Source organism: Citrus clementina, unplaced genomic scaffold, assembly GCF_000493195.1.
Source record: "Citrus clementina cultivar Clemenules unplaced genomic scaffold, Citrus_clementina_v1.0 scaffold_7, whole genome shotgun sequence".
Classification (NCBI taxonomy): domain Eukaryota; kingdom Viridiplantae; phylum Streptophyta; class Magnoliopsida; order Sapindales; family Rutaceae; genus Citrus; species Citrus x clementina.
The window spans coordinates 139,409-164,199 of NW_006262075.1; the positions used below are offsets into that span (position 1 = coordinate 139,409).

General features: G+C 34.2%; 2 protein-coding genes across 3 annotated transcripts; one reads left to right on the top strand and one right to left on the bottom strand.

Annotated features, from left to right (window-relative positions):
• The first annotated feature begins 10,001 nt into the window (after positions 1-10,001).
• LOC18036506 (protein PIN-LIKES 7) lies at positions 10,002-14,332 on the top strand. Its single transcript, XM_024180556.1, has 11 exons — positions 10,002-10,160; positions 11,583-11,946; positions 12,044-12,123; positions 12,251-12,375; positions 12,492-12,613; positions 12,721-12,951; positions 13,086-13,199; positions 13,289-13,389; positions 13,462-13,514; positions 13,628-13,813; positions 13,911-14,332. Exons 2-11 carry the CDS (start codon positions 11,812-11,814, stop codon positions 14,033-14,035), a joined length of 1,272 nt encoding a protein of 423 aa, XP_024036324.1. The 5' UTR covers positions 10,002-10,160; positions 11,583-11,811; the 3' UTR covers positions 14,036-14,332.
• Positions 14,333-15,978: 1,646 nt separating this feature from the next.
• LOC18036512 (exosome complex exonuclease RRP44 homolog A) lies at positions 15,979-24,668 on the bottom strand. Of its 2 annotated transcripts, none has more exons than XM_024180313.1 (23): positions 24,247-24,668; positions 23,984-24,141; positions 23,822-23,895; positions 23,574-23,696; positions 23,323-23,453; positions 22,958-23,201; positions 22,289-22,442; positions 21,923-22,163; positions 21,644-21,800; positions 21,342-21,410; positions 20,373-20,498; positions 20,208-20,260; positions 19,316-19,422; positions 19,143-19,197; positions 18,930-19,029; positions 18,671-18,782; positions 17,763-17,883; positions 17,345-17,404; positions 17,153-17,258; positions 16,975-17,070; positions 16,640-16,721; positions 16,500-16,565; positions 15,979-16,325 (listed from the first exon to the last, which is right to left on the bottom strand). In XM_024180313.1, exons 1-23 carry the CDS (start codon positions 24,430-24,432, stop codon positions 16,127-16,129), a joined length of 2,820 nt encoding a protein of 939 aa, XP_024036081.1. In that variant the 5' UTR covers positions 24,433-24,668; the 3' UTR covers positions 15,979-16,126. The 2 variants fall into 2 exon arrangements, with proteins under 2 accessions (XP_024036081.1, XP_006425255.1); XM_006425192.2 differs by having other exon boundaries at positions 23,822-23,877; positions 24,247-24,667.
• Positions 24,669-24,791: the final 123 nt, after the last annotated feature.

Genomic DNA, 24,791 nt, shown 5'->3' on the forward strand with positions numbered 1-24,791 from the left:
AAATGTATGCTGTTCTCCCGTCCTATTTCTTTGTCTGTATGCTGTTCCAAGTGAGATTTAATTTAATTTAATTATTTTTTTTTTGGATTTCCTTTTATTTAAGGTAAATGCTATATTACAATTAATATAACATACACACTCAATAACAACCACATAAATTATATGAGTCTATTATTTATGTGATTGTTATTGAATATTAATGTTACATTAATTAATTATAACATAAGGACTCCCTTCATTTAATATCGAAGTCGAAGTTACACACTAAACAGCTACGAAGAGTGGCCCGTAAAGCTTGTCGGTCGTCATCATCGTGTAGAAAGAATATTTGTTGCATTGATTGGTCCACGGTTTTGGATTGTAGATAGACATCATCTCATCTCTCTTATTTGAAGCGTGAATCAAATTATGGTAATTACGGTCAACGCTGCGTGAGTTTTCGCGCTTTTGCTGTTCTGGCGGCACCCCCATTGATTGAGGTGAGGATTATGGACTTGTTTACCCTTTTTTTTTCCCCCCATTTAATTGTTTTTTCTTTTGCGCTTTAATTTGCTGTTCCGCCGGCACCCCCGTAACATTCCATGCACAAAAATATTTGGCATTTGTCTTGTTTAATTATTAATTAATTAAATAATAAAAGCACATGTTATTCTTTTATCCTTTCTATCTTGATATAGAAAATAAATTATATATGCAGCAAATCAAAAGCAATTAAAGTTGGCTGTAGAGTGGCTCCTAAATATATACCCAAATATTATGACTCTCTAAATTAGTTCACCTAAACCCACCATCTCCAAGTTTTAACTCTCTAAAAGAATGCAATCCACATTAAATTCTTATTTTTATTATTATTATCTCTTTTTTTTTATCAACTGTCATGACCTAATCCAGACCTGATAAAATCTGCTTTGAAATTTAATAAAACCTACAAAATTTTATTCATAAGATATTTGTACACTTCAAAACGCGTCTTATCAATTAAAATATAAATTACTCTTTATAAATTTAATATCTCTCCCGTTGTAAAATTTACCTCGGTGTTACATTTTCAATTCTGGAAGCACATAATTACATTTCATAACACTCGAAATGAGGGCTGGATTGGTGGGTGGTAAGTGACAAATACTAGTAAATTTTTTTTTTTCAAGCAAAAAGTGGAGGTGGTGGTGACGACACCACATTTTACACAAATTTCCCTATAGAAAGAACATAATATAATTAATAGCCATCAAATCAATGGGCCCTTTACTCAATTACACAAATGAAATGCAAGTTAATAAATCAGGAGACGACACGTGCAGTAAATCGGAGGGTCGAATGACCAGAGTAACAGGTCGCTTGCCGGTTGAAAAATACACATTAATTTTTTCTAGCTCCGGATGTTCCAACACCCCACTAATTTTGATAATAGTCACAGCACCTCCAATCCCACTTATATTGTAGCAGTTTTAGTTTAAAAGACTATTATACCCCTTAGTTAATTGTACAACATTGCTAAAACAGCCATTACAATAGATATTACCATGAATTTTTAAAATTTTTACCCAATTTTTTTTAAAAATAAATTAAAAACTACATTTTTTTTTAGTAATCAAGTTATTTTGTGAGATACAATTTTTTTTAAAAAAAAAATCTTTTGGAGTTTTGAACATTTTGGACAAATTTTATGATAATTGGAGTCAAGTTAGATACCAAAACATGAGATTATAAATTCAACTTGCAAAAAAAAAAAAGTTTCCTAAATATTCTAGGCAATTTTTTTTTAGTTTCTCATTAAGGAATGTTAACTATGAATTACTTTAAGAAATATGCTTATATTTATATTTAAAAAATTAGTGAAAATGCTCTTCTTTAAATATCATTTGTGAAACATAAAATTATCAAGGATGTATTTTGCTTTACATATTGAAAAATTATTGTAAAGTAATGCACTTATTTAAGTGGTCCAATGTCCAAATTGCTGATGTCAAAGTTTTCTCTTTTTTTCTTTTTTTTTTGGGATAACGAAATGGGTGCTGAATGATGAGCTACAGAGCATGAAGGGATAAATGATGATTATAGATTCATGTGGGTGTGTTGGAAATTAATCCTTCCGTCAAGTTTCCCATGATTGATTTTTCATGCTTCCATTAAATTTGTCCGTTGGATTTCAGCCGAAAAATCCAACGAATAATTGCTGTTGGCTGCTAGTTACAGAGTTGCAACTTAGCGCTGCCCAAATCATATATTGGATTCTGACAGAATAAATAATAATTCCTTCCCTACTGTCGGTTCAATCGTCAGCCCCTAATTCTAAATGAATAAACAAGAGACTTAAAAACCAGTTAAATTTACATATTAATGTGGGGTGAGGGCCGGGCCAGGGTCCACACTCCCCATCCCCATGGGCATGATGAAAATTGAGTCAGTTAATTAGCATATATAGATAGGTGGTCAAATTCAATTTGTGCATGACCGATGCTATTGGCACCTTTATAAAACTCTAATGAAGCCCCTTTTTCTGAGAAAACCCATCAGATAATTTCAAAAAGGTATTATTTTACCTTCACATACTTTATTTTCAAATATACGCTTTTGTTCTTCTTTTATTAAACCTACAGTTGAGAAATCTCTTTTCTCATGCATAAATATCTTTTTTCTAATTATGCTTCACACAAGAAGAATTCTAATGATTTGGCATTAAAAAACTCAATGACAAATCAAATACTATATTGTAAGATTCGCTCTCTTTTGTTCTCATCTTTGAGATAAAACTATACTATATTTAATCAAACCCGACATCAATAAAAGATCTTTTATTCCCAATTTTTTTTCCCTTGAGTGAAGAACAAACACCCAAACTCTTAGATGAAAAAATATTATTAATTAATGTTAGGTGTTTCCTTTTGATTAAGTTGTATTTTTGTTGGCTTCTCTAAAATACGATTTTATGTAACTTTTTTGGTGCTGATACTGAATCTTGCTATGACTGAACTCTTAAAATTCATGAGTAAGGAAGAGTTTGTCATTTATGCAATAAAAATAATAGTCTTTCCTGAATCATGTTGGTTAATATATATATTTTGAAATTATTAAAGAACTCTCTTTATCGTTTATATTGTTAACGGCATTCATGGAATTAAAATAAATACATTAAATTTTCTAATTATATAATGAGGTGGGGGGAGGTAAAGAAAAGGGTTTGATGAGAGTTTCAATAGGTGCTAATAGCTTTGTTCTCTATGAATAAGCACTTTTGAGAAGAAAAACTAAAATTGATGCAGTGAGCCATAGCCCAAAGTCATGCTAAAAGCCGCATTTGACCCTATCTCTATCTTTAATACTGAGTAGTCACCAATAAATCTTTGACCTATTGGTAGATCTCTCACACGTACAAAGTATGAGAGAAAGGATTCGAGCCTCCATAAAAGTATTATTGAGGTTAATTGCAGTCCTTCCTACTGCATATGCAGTCTTTTCTCTCATAAAATGTGAGTAAGATAGATACCCTTTAATTAATAAAGGTCTAATTGTATGATTTGTGAAGATAAAAAAAAAAAAAAAGGGATGTGTTATGATAGATCTGATCTTGATTGTTCCAATAGAGTTCTTATTGTAATATACATATCATGTTAAAAAAGAAAAACGTTACCCTTAATCTGTAGCTATTTGCTAGATATAATTAACAGTTAATTAATTTAATTACACAAATTTCATTTTCAAGGTAGACCAAAACTTTCACCAACTTATTTAATATTGCACATACTATATATGAAAAGATTAAAAAAAAAAATGAATAGAAATGGTTTTCCAAAAAAAAAAAAGAGAGAAAAATAGAAATGGACCTTTAGCATGTGCCCAAACGCAATATCGCTGGGCCTAAGTGCGCTCTTTTCTGCAATCTATTGGGCTCCATTGGCCATCATTGTTAATTGATATTAGGTTGGTGGGTTTTACGATAAGAATAATAAAGTAAAACATCACACAATTGCACCGCGAATGAAATTTTTCTAGTTTCTACTCTCTCACTTGCACTTGGAAGTTGGAATTGCTATGAATTACGAAATAATAGTGAAGGCTATTAAAACCTTCACTAGTTCGATTCAGGATTGGGGGAAACTTTATTTTAGATATAAATCACCACCACCCTTTTCCTTTATTTAATTTATGTTGTTAGGTTTGATAACCATTTTTGTCCATATTATGAGTTTTTTGCACGTGATTTTATTAGTAATTATGTGTTGTTAATTATCAATATTTTATGGGTCTAATTTTCATTAGTTTTCTTCATATTTTTCATGTAAATCAACTGGTTAATATTGATTTTCAATATGGGTTTAACGTAAACCATATCCAATATTAATTTCTTAATGAAGAATCAATATAAACTGTACTTGCATTGATCTTTAATTCGAGGCCCATGTAAATATATGTCCGTTATTTGAATTAACGGTTTTTAATAGACATATGGAATGGTGTAAGTGGTTATATTTTCAGACACTTAAAAATTGATTGGGGGATTCCATTAAAAATAAATCCTGAGCTTGTGAGGCATGTACGTGAATCGTTATGGAACCACACTTTGTCACTATTTTTCTACCCTTTTTATGTCGTAAATGTGCATGTTTTTTATTTTAATTTTATTTTTTCAAATTCTAACAGTTAAAACAATCACGGTGTTGGATCCAATGGTTGTAACAACACAAGAGGGACCTCGAAATAATTGAAGTCAGCACCTCGAAATCGAATATATGAACTTCAGCTCGTATGTGCAAATAATTAGCATGATGTGAAATTCTAACAAAAACTTGCCGTTATTCGCAAAACAAAATTACCTTCAATCAGCTGTAAAGTCAACCAACAAAAAGTCCTCATCTTTTTTTATCTTCTTGCTACTACACCACTCAGATCCAGCCACTGTTTCTAGCCGGTATCTTTTTATTTTCATTCTTTTTTTTAGGTTCTTTTTTTTATTTATAATTTTTTCTACAACTCCTCAAAACTCTTTTTTCTTTTTTTCCTCTTTTGGGGAATCTCTTGATATGGCCGCTCTAATATCATGATCGGGAGAATACGCTCGTATGAAACCTATTATATCAACCCTAATAGTGGTGCGTAGAGGTCTCGATGGTCCTATAACGTAACTTTTTTGTATGATTTTCCTTTTCGTATTTTTATTTCATTTATGATTTTTTTTTTTTAAGTTTACTGTCTAGCATGTTTTTGTACTTTTTATTGTTTTTATGATGATTTGGAGTATTCACAAGGGAAATTATTTGAATGAAATTAATCTTTGTTGAAGTAGCTGTCTTACACTTTAGCTTACGTCTTGGTAGTGTGATTGATTCATTTCCATTAATTGTCAAGCTGGATTCATAATGCGTGATAGGCCAAAACAAAAATGTTCGAAATCATTGTATCTCAAGGATTTGACAATAAAATTTAGGGAAATTTGTAACCTACCCCCAAATAAATTGACATTTTGCACCGCGTCCCCAACAAATTTGACTTGTTGCACTGCGCACCCAAAAAAATTGACATTTTTGCACCACGCCCCCAATTCCGTTATTTTCTCAGTTAAGTTTAACGGCTCCATTTAACTTTTGATTGAATGACAAAAATGCCCCTCTATGTAAAAAAATAAAATTTTTAGCTCATTTAATTTTTTAAGGTTTTTTTTTTCAATTGCAATAAAAAAAACAATTCTTCTTACATGTTCATTGTCACCACTATTATTTTTTCTTTAATTTTTTAAAGATTTTTTTTTTCAATTTTAATAAAAAAAATTCTTGTTACATGTACATTTGTCACCACTATTATTTTCCTTTAATTTTTTTAAAGATCTTTATTTCAATTGCAATAAAAAAAATTTCTTGTTACACGTACATTGTCACCACTATTATTTTTTCTTTAATTTTTTAAAGATTTTTATTTCAATTTTAATAAAAAAAATTCTTGTTACATATACATTTATCACCACTATTATTTTCCTTTAATTTTTTAAAGATTTTTATTTTAATTGTAATAAAAAAATTTCTTGTTACATGTACATTGTCACCACTATTATTTTTCCTTTAATTTTTTAAAGATTTTTATTTTAATTACAATAAAGAGAATTCCCATTAAAATTAATTTAAGGAATAAACTTTCAATTTTACCCCTCCACCGTTAAACTTAACTGAGAAAATAACGGAATTGGGGGCGTGGTGCAAAAATATCAATTTTTTTGGGTGCGCAGTGCAACAAGTCAAATTTGTTGGAGACGCGGTGCAAAATGTCAATTTATTTAGGGGTAGGTTACAAATTTCCCTAAAATTTAAGTTGTTTTGATTCTTTATGTAAGAATGGAAGATTTTTCGCTCTCCTTTACTTATAATTTTTGAAGTTTTTAATGACATAATTTATAATAGTTTCCATTAAAAAAAAAAAATTACTCTTGCATCATGATTCATGTCATCATGCACCGTGCCTGCTACTTAATTGCTTTTCAGTAACTGTATTTTAATTAATTGAAACATAAAAGCAGCCTCTTCTGTTACAAGTGAGACTTGACTTGACTTGACTTTGACTGCAATCACAAAATCAAAAAGGCACCGAAGCCGATTTGATTAGTGATTACTGAGCTGATAATGTGGTAATTAATGCACGGTATTATTTTATATTGAAGTCATGGATTAAAATGTAATTAATTAACTAATTAATTAAAATATGGGTACGGTGGCGGCGCGACGAAATCAAGTTGATAATATCGATATGATCACATACAATTCACAACAGCTGGCCGTTACGTTAGCCATCCTCCTCATCCATCCAAATCCAACTCAATAATAATAATATAATTCCTTGTTACAAAATCAAATACAACAACAACAACAACAAAATTGCATTTAAAATTCCAAATTCAATTGGGTTACGTTAATTGTGCTCGTCTCTCGTGCATGCACCCACCCCCCCACTTTCTTCTTGTTAAAGCACTTGACTAGATATATATATATATATATATCCGACTATATATATATATATATATAGAGGAAATACCCTTTAGCCTTTCTTTTTTCCCTTTTCAATTATCCCGAAAGTCAATCTCGTGTATATATATATAATCAATAATAATAATGCGTATAAGGCCTCCTCTAATGCGTTGACTACTTGACAAATCTCAAATTCTATAAATCTCGCAAACGACAGTCAAGTCTTTTTGCCCGGCCCCGTGCTAAATTAATCGTATCATGTGATAATTTTGCTCAATTTGTGGGTTGTTGCAACATTAATATTGTTCGCTTCTCTTATCTTTTCTATTTAACGTAACAAATCTGGACTCATTATTCATTTAAGGTTGGAAGTGTAATCTACATATATGAATATGAGGTTAAGGTATCTTTTTTATTTAATTTGATTTGTTAAAGAGGGAAAAACAAAAAACCAAAAAGTTGAGATACGGTCTGGTCCCTTAAATTTGGGCTTTGAATATTATTATATAATCTAATTTTATGGCTTAACTAATTTGGAAATTTCAAATAATAGTTAATAGTGGCGGACAGAAAGTAGAGCATTTTTCATTTTCCTATATAATATGGGGCAAGGCAACCCCATGAAAACAGGTGAAGAAGCTGACGTGGCTGTGGATGTCAGGTGTTTAAATAATTCGATGAATTTTTTAAAGCTGGATTGGGGTACCGATTCCACTGCCACTTACCAACAACCAGCTGGCCATGGCCACCCAACTTGATAGATAAGACACGTGCGAAAAAGTTGACATTATGAGAGTCATGATTGCAAGACAACAAATTTTGTCCGCCCTGGATTTATGGGCTTTTGCAACTCCAAATGGGGGAGGTGGTATTCATTTGCATCCGTCGTTTCAATTTCGCTTTCTTCTCTTCAATAATGTTTGAATTCCCGACCAAGCAAAATCAATATTTGGTTGGTCACAATGTTTTAGTCTTACTCCTATATATCAAATCACTTTGGGAGGGAAAAAGAAAAAAAAAAGTTAAATAAGCCGAACTGATCAAACAAATTTAATCACCAATGTCAAGAAAATTTATTATGGAGCTTATTAATTTATGTAATTATGTAATATTCATCAATTTTATTGTTGTTGCTTTTGTGTTATTGGTAGGGGTGACTTTAAGTATAAGCAAATAACATGGTAGTTTAGGATCCTAAATTTTGAAAAGATCTCATTTTTTGAGTACTACGTTAATAATTTTTTAATTAATAAATTTTTTAATTGATAATATTATCAAAACTATAAATACATTTATTATTGGTCTTTCCAAAAAAAAAATTAAATTCTTTACATTTTTAGTTTTATAAGAAAGCTTAATTATTTAACGTTAGAATCTTTAACTTTTAGTGTTCCTTTCAATTTTTATTAGTAACCTTATAATCTCAAAAATCAATAGATGAAAAAATTTCTTACTTTCTTCTCTACAAAGAAAATTATTACATTTACTAGTTCATTTAAAATAATAATAATAAGAAGAAGAAGATAATATTGAACAAAATTGCATTGCCATATCCTAACGATGCATTGGAAAGAGATTGAGGAATTAAAATTTCTTTCCTAAATATTAATCTTAAACTGGTGTATTAATTTTAGTAGTATTTTATTAACCAGATGAGTAGTGCTGCACATCTCAAAATATTTATCCTAAAAACTATCTAAATGACCTAGCATTCATTAATTGATTAATAAAGATAATACAAATAATTTACTTAAATTTTATAAAAAATTATTAACCAATGCATATCAATTGGATTGAATTTGAGATAAAAAAATTGAAATGCCCATTATTACTTTAACAACATTTGATTAATCAAGTGGGTGATTGACGTCTGAAAAATGAAAACAATACAAAGATCGAGAGTTCGAGACCACTGGACCAGCACCAGTTTATTAAATCGTTAAACTTCAAATGATTTAACGGAGTCATTAATTTAACAGAAAATAGCAGAGCTAGCGGTGTCCCCTCAAATTTGGAATTTCGTTCGTACAATGGCACACTTTGCATCATCATAATAGCATTGGGTGGTGGCAGCACAATAAAAAATGTTGTTTTGAGCGGACAACAACATAAAGTCCGCGATCAAATTAATTTAAGAGCCCCACAGCCCACATCACGATTATGTTTTTTTTTTTGGGGGGGCCGGCCACATGCCATGTGTCCCTTGTTCCAGTAGGTGAGCATTTCTAATTAATTAAGGGAGTAATAATTTGAGTTGAGCAGCTCATTGAGTTCGACACAAATTAAATGTGCGTGGGCCGACGGCTGGGCGTGAAATTAATTGGTAAAATGTTAATAAGAGAGCCAAATTTGATTTGTTTCATTTCGCTCGCCCACTTCCACTTGTAGTTTCATTTCGCTTTCTTTGTGGGCACAAAGTTTGGTAAAGCCATCTTCTTGGAGCAAAAAAAAAAAAAAAAGTCGTTGTATACAACTATACATGTGAAATTCATTTAAAAAAAAAATACCATATTGCGGTTTTTATATATATGTTCTTTTTACCCGTACGCACTCGTAGAAGATCAGTTCAAATATGTATACAAGTTGGAAATTAAGCCAGCTATCTATGATCACCAAATTGTCAAATTACGTACTTTGAAAGAAAGATTATTAATGTGGAAAATTTCGCATCTTTATCGAGCAAATAAATAATAATTACGCCAACTTGTATTGCATGCCAACTAACTAGCTACTAGGAATAGTTTTCAGAATTTCATTTGTTTGAATAACGAATTGTATAACCTAAAACTTGATCGCAAAATTATCCTCTAGCGACCGGAAAAGTCTAAACTGGACGATAATTTTTTTTAATTTGGAACATCTATCTCCTAACGTACCACGTAACATGTATTAATTGATGCATGTGTTTAAAATATGATTTTTGTTGATGTAAAATTTCGCTGCGATTCATTCTTTCAATATATTTATATGTACGAAGGGTTGGTGGTCCCCGCATTCAATTTGCTTCTCTTTCTCTATATATAGAAGATTGTATTGCGTTGTGCATAAAGGAGGAACTAAAATTAAAATTATACATCGTACAATTTTGTTTCTCGTTGAAGAAAATTAAAATTAGAATAGAGAGAGAAGCTTCTGATTGGTCTTCTTGCGGCCTCCATTAATCTTGCTCCGATTCTCCCTCAACGGAAAACACGATCAATCTTGTTCCAGGTTTGTCAATTTCATCGTTCATTCATTCATATTTTCCCAAGCACCGCGCGTACATTTTAATTTAATTTGCTTGCTGCTATCGCCGTACTTCTTAATAATTTGATTTGATTTTCTTCAAATTAAGTAGTTCGACGAAGCTGCTTCTTCTTCTTCTTCTTCTTCTTCTTCTAAAAATAATAATTGGGACACGAAAGAAGAAAGCTATATATACAGATAGTCAAGCCTTTTAACTTTGGCCGTGTTTTTCCAGAACTCGATCAATCGGTTGTAAATTTCTCTGTCGGCATATCTATATCACTATATGTATGTATGTATATATCTTCCACAGCACCCCACCTACGCAGTTGCTGATCATGTACTTGTGACGTTATGATATGGAAATTGAATTTGATGAATACTTTATTTATATTAGTTTTGTGTGTGTGTGTGTGTGTGTGTGTATAACATATATTTAACAACTAATTAATTAAACATTTATTTAATTGGCTAGCTTCATCTAATTCATTATTGCCTTGTACCGTACGTCTTGCAACTCCCTTCTCTAAATAGCTAGCTAGCTTTCCCGATTCTTCTTCTTCTTCTTCTTCCTCGTGGTAATTAAGCCTGATTACTGACATATATATTTATAAAAAAAAAGAAGAAGAAAATTATGATGAATTACTAATTATTTACGTAGGTATATTTAGGAAAGGAAACACATCAAGGTTATGATCAATTAAGGGAGAAATATTGGAAACGGTTAGTTAAGTTAATGGTCACATCAGAGAATCAAAGTAAGCAATTAGAGGATGCATTAGAATGATTGGTTCAATGTCACATGAGGAGTCGCTAGCTTAAAGAAGATTGGGAGAAAAAGGAAAAGGAAAAGGAAAAGTTCAAAAAAACAAACTCTATAATTTTGGCAAAGACGGACACATTTATGTAGAAAATATCAAATAATAATGATGTAAAGAGACTCGTCGTCGTCGGCCCAAGGGAAAGCAGCAGCTAGCTGGGGGATCACCTCACCTCCTAATCTCTGAACTTGTTTTATAATTTGACTGATGGAGATGGAAGATGGAGATGGAGTGATATATAAAAACAAAACAAAACAAAACAAAACACAAATTGGTTTATGCTTTATAGGTGTAAGTAACTATTACTTACTACCAATTATTAATTGTAGCAAAGCAACTAGGTAGCAGTACATACCCACAAAGTGATGATGGTACCTTCCCGGTTACTTCCTCCCCCAGTTTTGGATTTTATCTTCACATGCAAATGTAATTTAGTTTTGATTGATTTCCTTAATTATCTTCTTGAATTTTCTTTTTCATATATATATATATATACATACATACATACATACATACAATTGTACATTTTTGTAACTAATATGTTGCTCTCCATTTTCTTTTCTTTTCTTTCCTTCTCTTCTTTTAGCTTCTAGCTAGGATCTGGGATTCATCACCACCACCACCACCACCACCATGATCATCAACTACTAGTCTGCTACTGTACAACAACCAAAAAAAAGAAAAAAAAAAGAAAGAAGGAAGAAGAAATTAGTTGAATTCGTGGTAGCCAGCTTAGCTCAGCTTTGCTAGCTAGCTAGCTAGGCGTTTAAATAATCGCTTTGATATCAAGCAAAACAAAAGAAGAGTGATCAGAGATGGGATTCTGGACGTTGTTTGAGGTGGCTTCCATGCCGATTGTACAAGTCCTCTTAATCAGCGTTTTGGGGGCTCTCATGGCCACTCAATATTGGAATCTCTTAACCGCCGACGCCAGAAGATCCTTGAACAAGGTAGCCAGCTCATTTCATCTTCATTATATATTTTCATAAATTAATTAGTTTTTCTTGCTTTTTCAATTTTGCCAATAATTAATTAATGCGCACGCAGATGGTGTTCACCGTGTTTACACCCTCACTCATGTTTGCAAGTTTAGCCAAGACTGTCACACTTGAAGAGATTATCTCATGGTTAGTTGGTTGATGCTTCTTGCGTAGTAATTGGGCTTTCAGTTTGAATTATTAAATTAAGGTGCCGATAGCTGTTTCAATATTCCTTAATAAATTGTTTATATATATATATATATACATTTGTCAGGTGGTTTATGCCCGTCAACGTCGCGATGACCTTCTTGATTGGAGGAATTCTTGGGTGGATAGTTGTCAAATTACTACGACCAAAGCCTCATCTTGAAGGCTTGGTCATCGCTACTTGTGCATCAGGTCAATTAAATTATATACATTTATTCCCATTTACCCTGACGAAACTCAATCTGCGTCTGAAAATTCAACTTTTCTCATTTTCTTTCTTTCTTCCTTCCTTCAATAAAATGAAATAGGTAACTTGGGTAATCTTCTCCTTATAATTGTCCCTGCAATCTGCCATGAGCAAGGGAGTCCATTCGGTAACCGTGATGTTTGCAGCTCCGTTGGACTCTCGTATGCATCCTTCTCCATGGCGGTAATTTAATAATGCAATCTTTTATTACCTTGTTCTGTCTTCCAATTTTTTTTTCTTTTCTTTTTTATAACTCTCAGTATATGTATCTCTTGGCTAATTTAATGCAGCTTGGCGGCTTCTTCATATGGTCTTACAGTTATCAACTTATAAAACAATCGTCTGTTAGGTATAAAGCACTTGCTCAGGCAGCTGAGCCTGAGGAGGTCCCCAAAGAAGTCAACAAGGACTTTGATGCCAATGCTCAAACTCAGCTTCTCAGGGGAACAACAGATGATCAAGAAGATGTTTCTGTACTTGTGGCGTCGACCAAGTCTTCTAGTGATCCCGAATGCCAAATTGTCAGACTTGAGCTCCCTTCCCTTTATTTGCTTAACATCATGTATTTTGTTTATTAATTAACTGTGTAAACAATTTATAACTGTCATCTATTGTCTCTATTAATTTGGTTAAACTATTACACCTATAAATGCAGATTGTGCCCCAGGCATCACATCTGCAAACAAGAAAAGAATCATTTTGGAAGAGGTCACTTGAATTCCTTCACCAACTTTTGGAGGAGCTACTCGCACCTCCTACACTTGCCGCCGTTAGTTTCTTCAGCCTAACTATGAGCTAAACAACTCTGTCTATATATATATATAAAATGATGTTTACTTATCTAACTATAATTAACAGATTGTGGGATTCATCTTCGGAGCAGTCGTATGGTTGAGAAATCTTATAATTGGTGATAGTGCTCCCTTGAGGGTGATCCAAGACTCAATTGAAATACTTGGGTATGTTTTTGTTTCGGCTCAATTTTATTGTTTTGCTGGGTGGCTGGCTACAAGTTCTTTTTCCTATTGCAGGGATGGAACAATTCCTTGTATCACACTTATATTGGGAGGCAACCTCATTCAAGGTGAAAATACAACACTTTCCAACTTTCTTGTTCCATAAGAAAGCACAATCTAATAAATCGTTTCTAATAGCAGGTTACTACTAATATTAATTTAATTTCTTAATTTTGAACAGGTTTACGCTCGTCAACACTAAAGCCACTGATCATCATTGCTGTGGTTTGCGTTCGATACATAGCACTTCCTTTTATTGGTGTATGGGTAGTTAAAGCTGCCGCCGCCCTTGGTTTCCTTCCATCAGACCCTTTATACCACTATGTGTTGATGGTTCAATTCACATTGCCACCTGCCATGAATATCGGTAAATATATAAACAATAATATACACTGGCGCTACCTAGTCCTCATTTAACCTTTAAATAAAACTTGAAATGAAATGCTATATCTATGGCTTTGCAGGTACAATGACACAGCTGTTTGATGTGGCTCAAGAGGAGTGCTCTGTTCTGTTTCTGTGGACATACTTGGTTGCCGCTTTAGCACTCACTGGCTGGTCCATGGTTTTCATGTGGATCTTGTCCTAAACAGTAAATAGCCCACCCATTTGAAAAGTTGAATCCCTTGCATTCCCAAGTCTTTGGTCAATACTGAGGTCTATTATCAGATCATGAAGATCATCGCAACAAATGCCACTGTCAGTGCATTCAATACATTCCTCCTACAAAGGAATTATTCATTCTTTTTTTTTTTTTTTCCCCTCGTCCTGTCTCTGTCTGGTTTTGAGGGGAGGTTCTTTTGGTAGCAATTAGGAATATATTGTAAGAATGCAAGTACCAAAAACAAAAGAAAAAAATGAAAAATTGTAATGATCTTTTTTTTTTTCTCTTGATTTTTACTTTTTCAATGCTGAGTGTAGTGCTGGTGGTGGTGTTTTTTTTTTTATTTAATATTTTTTGAGTTGAAATTACTCTGCACTCCCATAGCCTTTATATAAAGTCTGGTGCTCCTTGATCCCTTATTAAGAGTAGCCTTTTCTAATTGAATGTGATGACTGGCTTTCAACGAACCAATAATAATGAATGCAAAGCCACCTTTGGCTTTCATGCATGCTAATTGGCTCAACCAATATTAATTTCTTCGTTAAATGCAAAGCCCGGAACGCCAAGCATCATCTCTTGTATTATGCTTGTTAATTGCTCAGTTCTCAACCATTGTTTTCAATTACAAGAACTCGCTGATTAAAAAGAACTGCGCCAAAGATTTAATTTGCATTTATGCAATGATTAGAAGATGCAACATCCACAAATTTAGTGAACAAAGTGGGTCAAGAGAGGCCTGACGTGGACTTCCTTAGTTTTTTTCTTTTAAAGTGTAAAAGTGTGAAAGAATAAATAAAACGCAAATTCAATTTTTAACCCCCACCACTTCAGAATTCAAAAGGTTACCTTAAAATTGATATAAAATTATAACCAACAAAGCGACAATTTACAAGAAGCCGACGCGAAAAATGCAATATTCTAATAAAATTATATTTAACTTAAACCGAAGAATAAATAGTCAAAACAAAACCAATTTAAGTTTTTTTTTTCAAAAAAAAAAAAAATTATGATACAATATTCTTTGCATCTCTGCCTATCAAACAACATCCTATCCTCAACTAGGGATGGCAATTGTACCCGCAAACCCGTAAACCCGCCCAAACCCACCCGTCAAAACCCGTCCGTTGCGGGTAATTTTACCCGTTGCGGGCGGGTTTAGTATTATAAATTAAAACCCACACATTGATGCGGGTGGATTTGGTATTAACCTTATATCCGGTGGATACCCGCATGGATATCCACCAAACCCGCAATATTTTTTTCAAATATTTTTAATTTAATTTTAATCTAAAAATGTATAAAGAAAATAATGTCATTAATTAAATTACCAAATTGCCAAAGGCTCAAAGTTGTGTATATGTGTATGTAGCCTATATCTTATTCTAAAGTCATAATCTAAAGAAAATTAAAGACATTTTCCTTCGAATTAGTATTTGAAAATATTAATGTTAATTATTATTATAGGCATTGTGTTGGATGGGTGCTTATGGTGGTGAATGAAATGAATATCTTCTCTTGAAGTTTGTTTTAAATGATAATATGAAATGTAATTATTATTTTTAGATACTAGTTTGTGTTTTTTAAATGAATTTTTGTAATTTATACTTAAATTTAAGAATTTGTGTTGAATTGATGTAGAAATTTTAATTTTTCATTTACATTATTTAAATATAAAATTGAGTATGTTATATGGAATTTGAGGTTATTATTATAAATTTATATATTAAACATTTGTGATTTTAAATACGAAAACCCGCAAAAAATCCGCCAGATACCATTGCGGGTTTGGTAATTGTTAAAACCCGCTGCGGGTGGGTTTTTGTAAAAAAATTAAAACCCGCTGCGGGTTGCGGGTGGATTTGGTAATTTAAATTTTGTGCAGGTTTGGGTTTGGTAATGGCAAACCCACTGCGGGTGGTGCCCATTGCCATCCCTATCCTCAATTTGGTACACTAAACATAATGGATGCAACAACACAGATCTAGTTCAGCAAAACAGAACCACACAACCATTGCTTTGTTAGTTAATTAACTAATTTGTCTACAAACAGAAAAATGAAATGGCGCACCAAAACTTCTAAATGAGGGTGAGTTGGAGTTTCGGCCGGTTTGGTTGAGGTTCCACAACCTCCATGTGAATGTTCACAGTCTGTAAAACACTAAAAGAAAGATTTCCATCCATCTTTACAATCTTCTGCTGCTGCTCGTCTACATACCAATCCCCGCTTCCCTTCTGACCTCTTGGTGTCAAGTACACAGGTCCTTCTATGCCAAACCTATTTGCAAAAACACCAGTCAGTCAGTTCCACTACCACCACCCCACACACTTGCATAGTTTAGTCGGGTATTGCAGTCGATAATCAAGAACTATGTTTCTTTATGAGCTCAAATATTATATAAAAAAAATTTCTTCTCTTCAAACAAGCACTTGGACAGGTTAGAGGACATACTTGGGCACAAAGACAATAAAACCGTTGGATCTGATCTTCACTATTCTAGCCTCTGTGTCCGTGGGCCTACAAAAAAGGACAAATTTTCACACGTGTATGTCAGTTGTGAAGGGAAGAGAGGAGGAGTATCTGATGCATACCGTTTTCTGAAGTAGATGAGAGTATGAAGCTCCACTGAACCCCGACTTGCCATCTGGGCATTCCTGTGCCGATAATTCAGATCTGAAGGGAAGTTTCAACAAGCAACATTATTAGAATTTAAACATGTCCAATGCACAGGCAGATCAGCAACAACATCATAATAACCAGAGCAAAATCATTAGGGCATGACGGCAGGATTTTCAGTTTCATAATTTCACTGCCACATTGGGTACGACTTTCAACCATGCAAACATGGATGCAACCAGCTAGAAATAAAATATTTTTCTAAGTGCTGCAGCATAGCAATAGAGTTTCAACAGCAAAGAAAACTTACTATCGGCTATGCTAGTAAGTTGGGGTCTATCTTGGAATACTGATGGGAGATTGTAAATACCTAAAGATGCAGAAAGCAACCTGTGTACAACAACATCTGCCAGAGCAGAAGGTTCCAAAATCAAATTGAAAGATCTCATAAACCAGGTAAGAATTGCAAAATTAGGGCTCTTACTGACCTGCATATCTTCTTATAGGAGAGGTGAAATGAGTATATAGAGGTGCTGCAAGCCCATAATGATGAAATTCTGGAGGAGTGAGGTCCCCGCTACAGAAATAAACCGCCTGATTTTCAATCCAAGACAGACACATTCTGTTCAGAGGTGGCTACATAAAACATATTTAATTCACCCAATATACAAGTAAAATACCTGTGTCATGCATCTAGTAGCCAATATCCGAATCAGCTTATTAAAATATGGATCATCACCCTGGCACGCATTAAGAAAATACAGGAGTGACAGAGAATCAATGTGAAACACAAGTAACCTGCAGCTTAAAGCCATTGCAAATAAACTAACAAAGCTTGCAGAATAATAATATACCATCTCAATGCCTTGAAAGAAACCCACATCATAAACAAACTGAAAAAGCTGGATAAGTTGATGCATACACTAACCATGAACTTAGTGACGAGGTGACTTAGAAAAAGAACTCAACAGCCAGATAAAGTAGCATGCCAATAATTAAAAGCCCATTGACAAGCATATCTTGCATAGACAGCATAGTCTCTCCAAAACTGATTGAAGTATACCAGAAAACAAACTTGCAATTACATAATAGCCTTACCACAGCACGATCAAGTGAATCAGCCAGTGCTTTCGATGATGAGACATCTAAGTTGAGACCAACAGCAGCGGCAGTACGCAGCAAAGGTTCGAGCATCTCTTTTGTTGGAGAAGGATGACGCCTGCACACAAAAACAACATCAGTAGGACTTCTATTGAGTTATATTTCTCACGATTAAACAATAGCATTTTCACTGTTCTGTCACAACCTCATACTTTAGCAGAAAAAATTATATACAATCCTTTACAGAGATGGATACACCAAATGCTACGGATTTTTGGAAAACCAAATCATTCTTGTCAAGTCTCCTGTTTTAAACCCAATTTTACGAAGAGACAAATTGATTGCCCTCTGATTCTCATGCAGCTTTGCTAATTTCAACTGCTACAATAATTAGTTTAGAATGCATTTTGTAGTTTGCAATGTATGTGTTATAAGATGCGCTATAATGCCATTTTCCCAGTTGCCCACTGCTAACAGCACCTCCTTCTTGCATAAATTACCATGACTTAAAACACATCTACATCCTGCAACTTGATTTTAGTTTAGAATGAAATGGTCAGAAAGCCGTTTGCTAGTCCCCATATTGAAATATGTTACAATCAGGTTGCTAACACGCATGTTTCTAAACATTGTGAAATTAAGCAACATCTTGAAAAAAAAAAAAATGCATACATTGTTGTGGTCCTGTGGAATTGTCGGACAAATATAAATAAAATCATAATACAAAGAAGCGGGAACCAAACCAGTTATAGCATTATTATTCGATCAATCATAATGGTATTTTATAGCCTCATTCAAAAATATACACAAAGTGAACCAGTCTTTCAAGAAAGGGCCAAAAGAAAAAAAGAGAGAAAAGAAAAGGGCTGATGTATCATAACTAACTGAAAAAAACGTCAGTGTACCTTAAAAGTGAACAAAGAGGGAATTGTCTAAGGATTTGTTCCGCCACTGAAACATTAGCTGCAAGCATAAACTCCTCAACCATTTGGTTTGCTTCTCGAATCTGGTACATTCCTGCAAAACATTAACAAGAAAAAACAACCATATCATTAATGTATGGTTGGATGCATGGAAAGTGATACCTAGGAGAGGAAGTAGAAAGAATAATATCAAACAAGCCTAAACTTTTTCAAATATATAGAAGTTACTCAGACAACATACCGATATCAAGAGGGTCATGAGTCTCTGTATCAATTTGAAATTTGACTTCAGCAGAAGCAAGAGTTAAAGCTCCTCTTTCAATGCGTCTCTGCCTCATTTTCTGCATAATCATATGAAACATGTTTCTCAAAGTAATCCAGACTGCAAGTGCAAAGTAATTCCAATTTTGTTAATACCTCATGAGTTAAATAAGCAAGTTCCAGATACACATACCTTTGCCAAAGAATTCATATTTCTCAAATCTGTAGTTAACGGATCCATCAATCGACTGCAAAAACAAAATCGAAATGCTTCAGAAAGAAAACATGACCGCTATAATTACAGAGAATATGCCAAGTGTTTCCCAAATATTGTAAAAGGGCAAAGGGCCAAGTAAGAAAAAGCACCTATCATCCATCCTAGCCTGCGCTTCAACATAAGATAATGCTGCACATGATTTGATAACACTTTTTGTATATCTTGTTGAAATAATTTCAGCTTCAGGTGTCAATTCCTGATATTTAAATAATTTCTTGTAAGTACTAATTCAAATATATGAGCAGATGTAGTTTAGTCCAATCAACATGCATGTTTCTGAGTGCTGTCTGCATGGCATGCCCATGCAAGAATGAATAAATCTCACATAAGTTATATATCTAAATGATCTTTCTAATCAAATAGTGAAGTCAAACAAAATAAAAAATGAATCAGATCAACAACACCCATCCAAGCAGTATTTATGTGGCATGACACTAGTACTCCAATCTCTAATTCCATTTGAAGAACTTCAGAATCAGTAATGAAACAAATTACAAAAATGATAATGTACATATCAGTCGCAACAGAAATTCTCAAACCAAGAAAAACTCAAAAAGAAACACTAATTAAAGCTTTGTTTCAGGGTCTGCAGAAGGTACGCTTTCACCTTTTCGACCATTTATCCCAAAATAAAACAATAGGTTATTTTAGGGTCTGCACGTATATCATCTTTTCCACCAATTGAAATGAAAAATAAACATTTTATGATGTCCAACCAACCATAGAGCATAACTAGACCTCTATTGAATTTTCTCCCAGGATAATTATTGCATAATCAATATCCACCCAGCCTCTTGAATTCATGAACCCCCCCCCCCCCCCCACAAAAAAAAAGGAAACTTGACTTCAGAGAAGTCTAAAGAATGTTGATACATATACAAAGTCTGCATTTGTAATTCGTGCTTGTCTAATAGTTCAAATCAAGAGAGCCCCAACTGCCAAAAGTAGCTACAATATGATCAAAGTCAAAGGAACACATACCCAAATAACAGAGAAGGCCATTCTTTCTACATCAGCCCGCAGTGAACATATATCTGCAAGAAAATTTAAACCCCAGGTGTGCTAAACAAAACTTTATATGGGATGCATGTACATGAAACAAACTTGAAAACGTCTAGACGGACAAAAAGAGGTACATAAACTTGCCTTCTGTTAGAGGTTTAGGAAGCATGTCAATTCGGCGCTCAACGAGGTAGACAGATGTGCCCCTTTTTGCGGCCTCATCATCAAGTGGAGTCCCAGGATGAACAAAATTTGTGACATCAGCAATATCTAATTGAAACATTAAAGAAGAACACTGAAGCTTCATGCCTATCGCTTACAACAAGAATAATGATAAAAAACATATATGCCAGAGCTAACAGGTTTTTAATACAAGGTGTGCGTGTTACAAATTACAAGAATCATTAAGCTATTGAATGGATGATAAAAATAATGTAGGTAGAAATCATGTTGGTCTACCAGAATAAAACAAAGGAAATATTGAAACTCAAAACCGGTTTTCATGGTATGTTGTTGCAGGCCCTAAAAGTTTGAGAAAATAAAAACAGGCCACTGCAAAAGGCAATAAGGAGGGTTTCCAGATGGACAGGGATATCAAATGGATGCATTCAGCTACAATCACAATCTTGTGGAAAAAAAGATGGTTGGTGGGACTAGAGGACGACAACAAAGAGATACATTGATGACCCCAAAGAGGCAGCCCAGTTCGCTGAGGGCCTGGGATCTGGTACTTGGCTGTATCAAGGTCTCAAGTTCAATTCTTCTGGTGAGCTTAAAATTCCACCCTTTGTTGTCTCATGGGTCATGGGGTTGGAGTGCTCGACTAAACCCCTAGTTTAGGGCCTGGCCGGGATGGATGCATTGTTTGGGTGGATGCGGGAGTCTGGGTTACCAAAAGAAGAAAAAGAAAAATTACAGAGAGATACTGACAACATAAATTCTACGGTACTAATTCAATAAAAGTTTCAGTTTCCTAACAAAAAATCATAAATTCCATGATAACACCATTGAGATGCTCTAAAAAGAAATAGATTGCATATGTCAAATTTAAATTTCAGTGACTTTCATATCCATATTTATAATATGATTGCGAGTAAGAAATCCAGAGGATACGAACTCCAACTTCAAAATTTCCACTGGAAAGAGCTGTACAATGTAATGCATCATCAATATCCTTGCACCCTGTAACAACCAAAAGCACCAAATCCTTATATGATTTAATACATGTTCAATATTCTTCTGAAATCAAGAATATTAAGTACAGACAACAGAAAACCAAAATCATAACATTTTAATCAATCTATCATCTCTTTTTCACACGCGCACACACATATAGAGATAGAGAGAGACAGAGACAGAGAGAGAAAGTGAGTGAGAGAGAGTAAAAATACGTATGCTTTAAATTAGCCATATACCAGGAGGATCCACACTAAAGACACGCAGATCTCGTAAATCAAGCCTTATAGGATTGGCCAAATCTTCAGAAGAAACCGACCATGGCAATGGCGGCAAGCATGCCAAAACTTGAGTGGAAAATGGTCTAGCGTCAATATCATTATCTATGAGGACCATCTGCAGCATCCACAAAGTAACTGATGTGATGTCGATCTCAAGATTAACTGCTTTTTTAACTTCTTTAACCAGCACAAAATCTCCACACACACATTCACAAAGGTGAAATCACTATTAAGTACCTCACTTTCAGTATCTCTGTCACCTATTTCTCCTATGACCTGTACATAATGGCCAAAAGGATAACGTGATTGGCAGTCCCAAGAATCAACTGCCACAATTATTCTCTTGTCCAGAAGATTCCCAAGCTGTCGAGTTTGAATCCGAATCTTAGGAATTCTTCGGTCTTTGGGGACAAATAATGCATGGGCAACACTACCACTACCGGCAGGCATGGGCATTGGCTCCAATGATCCACAATAACTGCATTGAATGATTAAATTTATAACATATATGAGAAAAGATAAAAGGTATTGAACAGGAAAACAAAATTATGCAAGCACCATTTTCACAAACAAATAAAGAAGCACAAATATCAGTCAACTTACGAATGCCAGTTTCGCTTTATAATACCGACAACACGGCCTGACGGACGACTTGGAGCAGAATTTTCACCAGCAGCAGCAGCAGCGACACTTGCAGTTCTAGGAGCATCATCAGCACTACTTGGAGCCAGATGAACATCATCCTCATCTTCATCATCTGTGAGGAAGTAAGATGCTTAAAAAAAAAATGATAGCAAACATGTGCCTGAACTCATGCAGAGAGAAAAAGAGAATCCAATAGGTAGGGGAAACTCACTTTCATTCGTGTGCAACTGTCAATCAAAAGCTATACCAATAATAAATATTTGCAGTTCCTAATAGTAAGTTGCTGAGAGATAGTAAAGAGTCAGTATTTACTGAACCCTCAATTTGTTCGGTCATGCTGTATACTGTTAGGTTCTGCAAATATTTCATTATTGGTATAACTTTTGATTAACAGCTGCATGAGAGTGAAGGTGAGTTTTTCCCTGCCTAGAGGATAATCTAATGCAAAAGGGAGTCCTAACAAACATGTTGACAAATTCATAAGCTCAAGTACCTTACTAGAAGATTAGATTTAACAAAAGAAATCTATCGACTGGAACATCTTAAGTGCACATGCATATGGAATTAATCAATTATTAAGCGTTTTTGTTAGATCTAAGAGGAACCAGAGGCACAATGGCAACAAACCTTCCTCTGCTGCTATAAATAAAGACTTCTCTTCATGCCACTGTTCTTGGGGTAGAAGTTCCACAGCAACTATGTCACAATCAAAAGCCCTATTCATGTTTGTACGTCCATAGATGATTATTTCATCACCAATACTTTCACTTCCAACATATGCTTCAAATGGGTTGTAACGGTTAACTCGCAATTTTCCCTGATGGTATATTCCACGACGCAACCCAGAAGTAATCTCTGACATGGGCTTGTGCTGAACAAACACCAATAAAAAATAAAGTCTAAAAATTCCAACCTTTCAAGTAAACACATAACCATCCAAACTTTTGAATCAGAAATTTTAAAAAACAAAGAAAAAGATTTGACCCTGATACCTCTGGATAAATAACTTTCCTCTTAGAGGGTCTCAAATCTTCAACATCTTCCATGTTTACATCTTCAGATGCAGGATGGACAAGCAGGTCAAGCAAATTGGGTTGACCCAATGACTTCACATACGACTCAACTGAAATAGAGATTTCAACGTTAGGCTTCATGAACAAGTAGTTCCACCGATATGCTATAATAATCATGAAAAAGTTGTAAAAGACAGCCACTATTTGAACCTTAAAGGTGATATACATACTTGTCTCAGCGAATATGCCTTGTTCAGTAGCCTTCCTCATATTTTCCCTATCATTAGTCACAAGTAAAACCTTTGTTGCATCACCAAGATGCTTCTGGTACCACTGAGTTGCCACCCGAATTGCTATATCACAAGTTCACAGAAATGCACGATACATAGAGAAACAGAAATTCCGGCTTACAAAGCAGAGATTAACTACATTAATTATTCTGAAACAAATATCATAAAAAAAATAAATTCGAACAAACCTCTATCATTCAAATCATTAGGACTTTCTTTATCCATCTTATCTACATGTGTATCCCTGGCAAGTAAGCAACATCTAGAATGTAACTAGCACCTCAAAAAAAAAAAGATAGGAACTGAAGGGAAGTAAAATTGAAAAAGAAAAGAAAGTTATTATTGCTTACTTGTGAAATGTATTTGAGAAAACATAGAAATTTCTCAAAGAATTACTGCAAAGAGCTCTAATTCTATTGTAAACCGATAAGTTCTTGTTCTTAACTTCATCCAACACCACAGACAGCACCACCACGTCATCAATCGCGGGATTCTCCAGCAAATCAATCTAAAACATAAAAGTAAAAAAACGACACAGTTTCACTCAACGCGTAAAATAGAACTGAAAAAGAAAAAAAGAAAAAGCAAAAGGCAAAAGGTGAAGTATTAAAACCTGATTAAGGACGACGTTAGTGTCGACGACAAGAATCGTGGAAGCGGACAAGCGAGCGGCGGAGGAGTCGCAGGTTGAGCAAGAAGCAGCACCGCACCAAATGTCATCTCGGAGATAGACTTCTCTTACTTCCTTTTTAATTTTATTACTTTTGGTCTTCCTACTGTATGATTTGCTCTTTAACATGTTTGCCTCTCCTCTGAATCCAATTAAGATGCCTGATGTGCCTCAGCCTTCAGTAGTTTGCAGAACCTTTCTTCCTTTTCTTATTTTTTTAATTAATTAATTTATTTATTTATAATGCGTCGCTGCCGCCACTGTAACTGTGAGCCTCTGATGTGAAGACGCTTGAGAGGCGAGGAACAGCGCCTTTTTTTGTTTTGCCCCTTCTGCTTTACTTTCTTCAAACGAATAGTCAAAACAGAAGATCAATGAAGGTGAGGGAGGGAATCGGAAATTTTTTACTAAAAGCGCCACTGCGCCAGGCCTACATATTTACCCATCACGTCGTTCAATAAAGATCCAGTAGTCAAAAGCGGGTGTAC

What these genes read in the sequence shown, in the direction of transcription:
- LOC18036506 (XM_024180556.1), top strand. Translation starts at nt 11,812, where the DNA reads ATGGGATTCTGGACGTTGTTTGAGGTGGCTTCCATGCCGATTGTACAA. An exon ending in GTGATCCCGAATGCCAAATT is followed by an intron (nt 12,952 to 13,085) that starts GTCAGACTTGAG and finishes CTATAAATGCAG; the next exon opens with ATTGTGCCCCAGGCATCACA. An exon ending in GACTCAATTGAAATACTTGG is followed by an intron (nt 13,390 to 13,461) that starts GTATGTTTTTGT and finishes TTCCTATTGCAG; the next exon opens with GGATGGAACAATTCCTTGTA.
- LOC18036512 (XM_024180313.1), bottom strand. Translation starts at nt 24,432, where the DNA reads ATGTTAAAGAGCAAATCATACAGTAGGAAGACCAAAAGTAATAAAATT. An exon ending in AGGCATATTCGCTGAGACAA is followed by an intron (nt 23,454 to 23,573) that starts GTATGTATATCA and finishes TCTCTATTTCAG; the next exon opens with TTGAGTCGTATGTGAAGTCA. An exon ending in CCTCTTTGTTCACTTTTAAG is followed by an intron (nt 17,884 to 18,670) that starts GTACACTGACGT and finishes TTTTGTGTGCAG; the next exon opens with GCGTCATCCTTCTCCAACAA.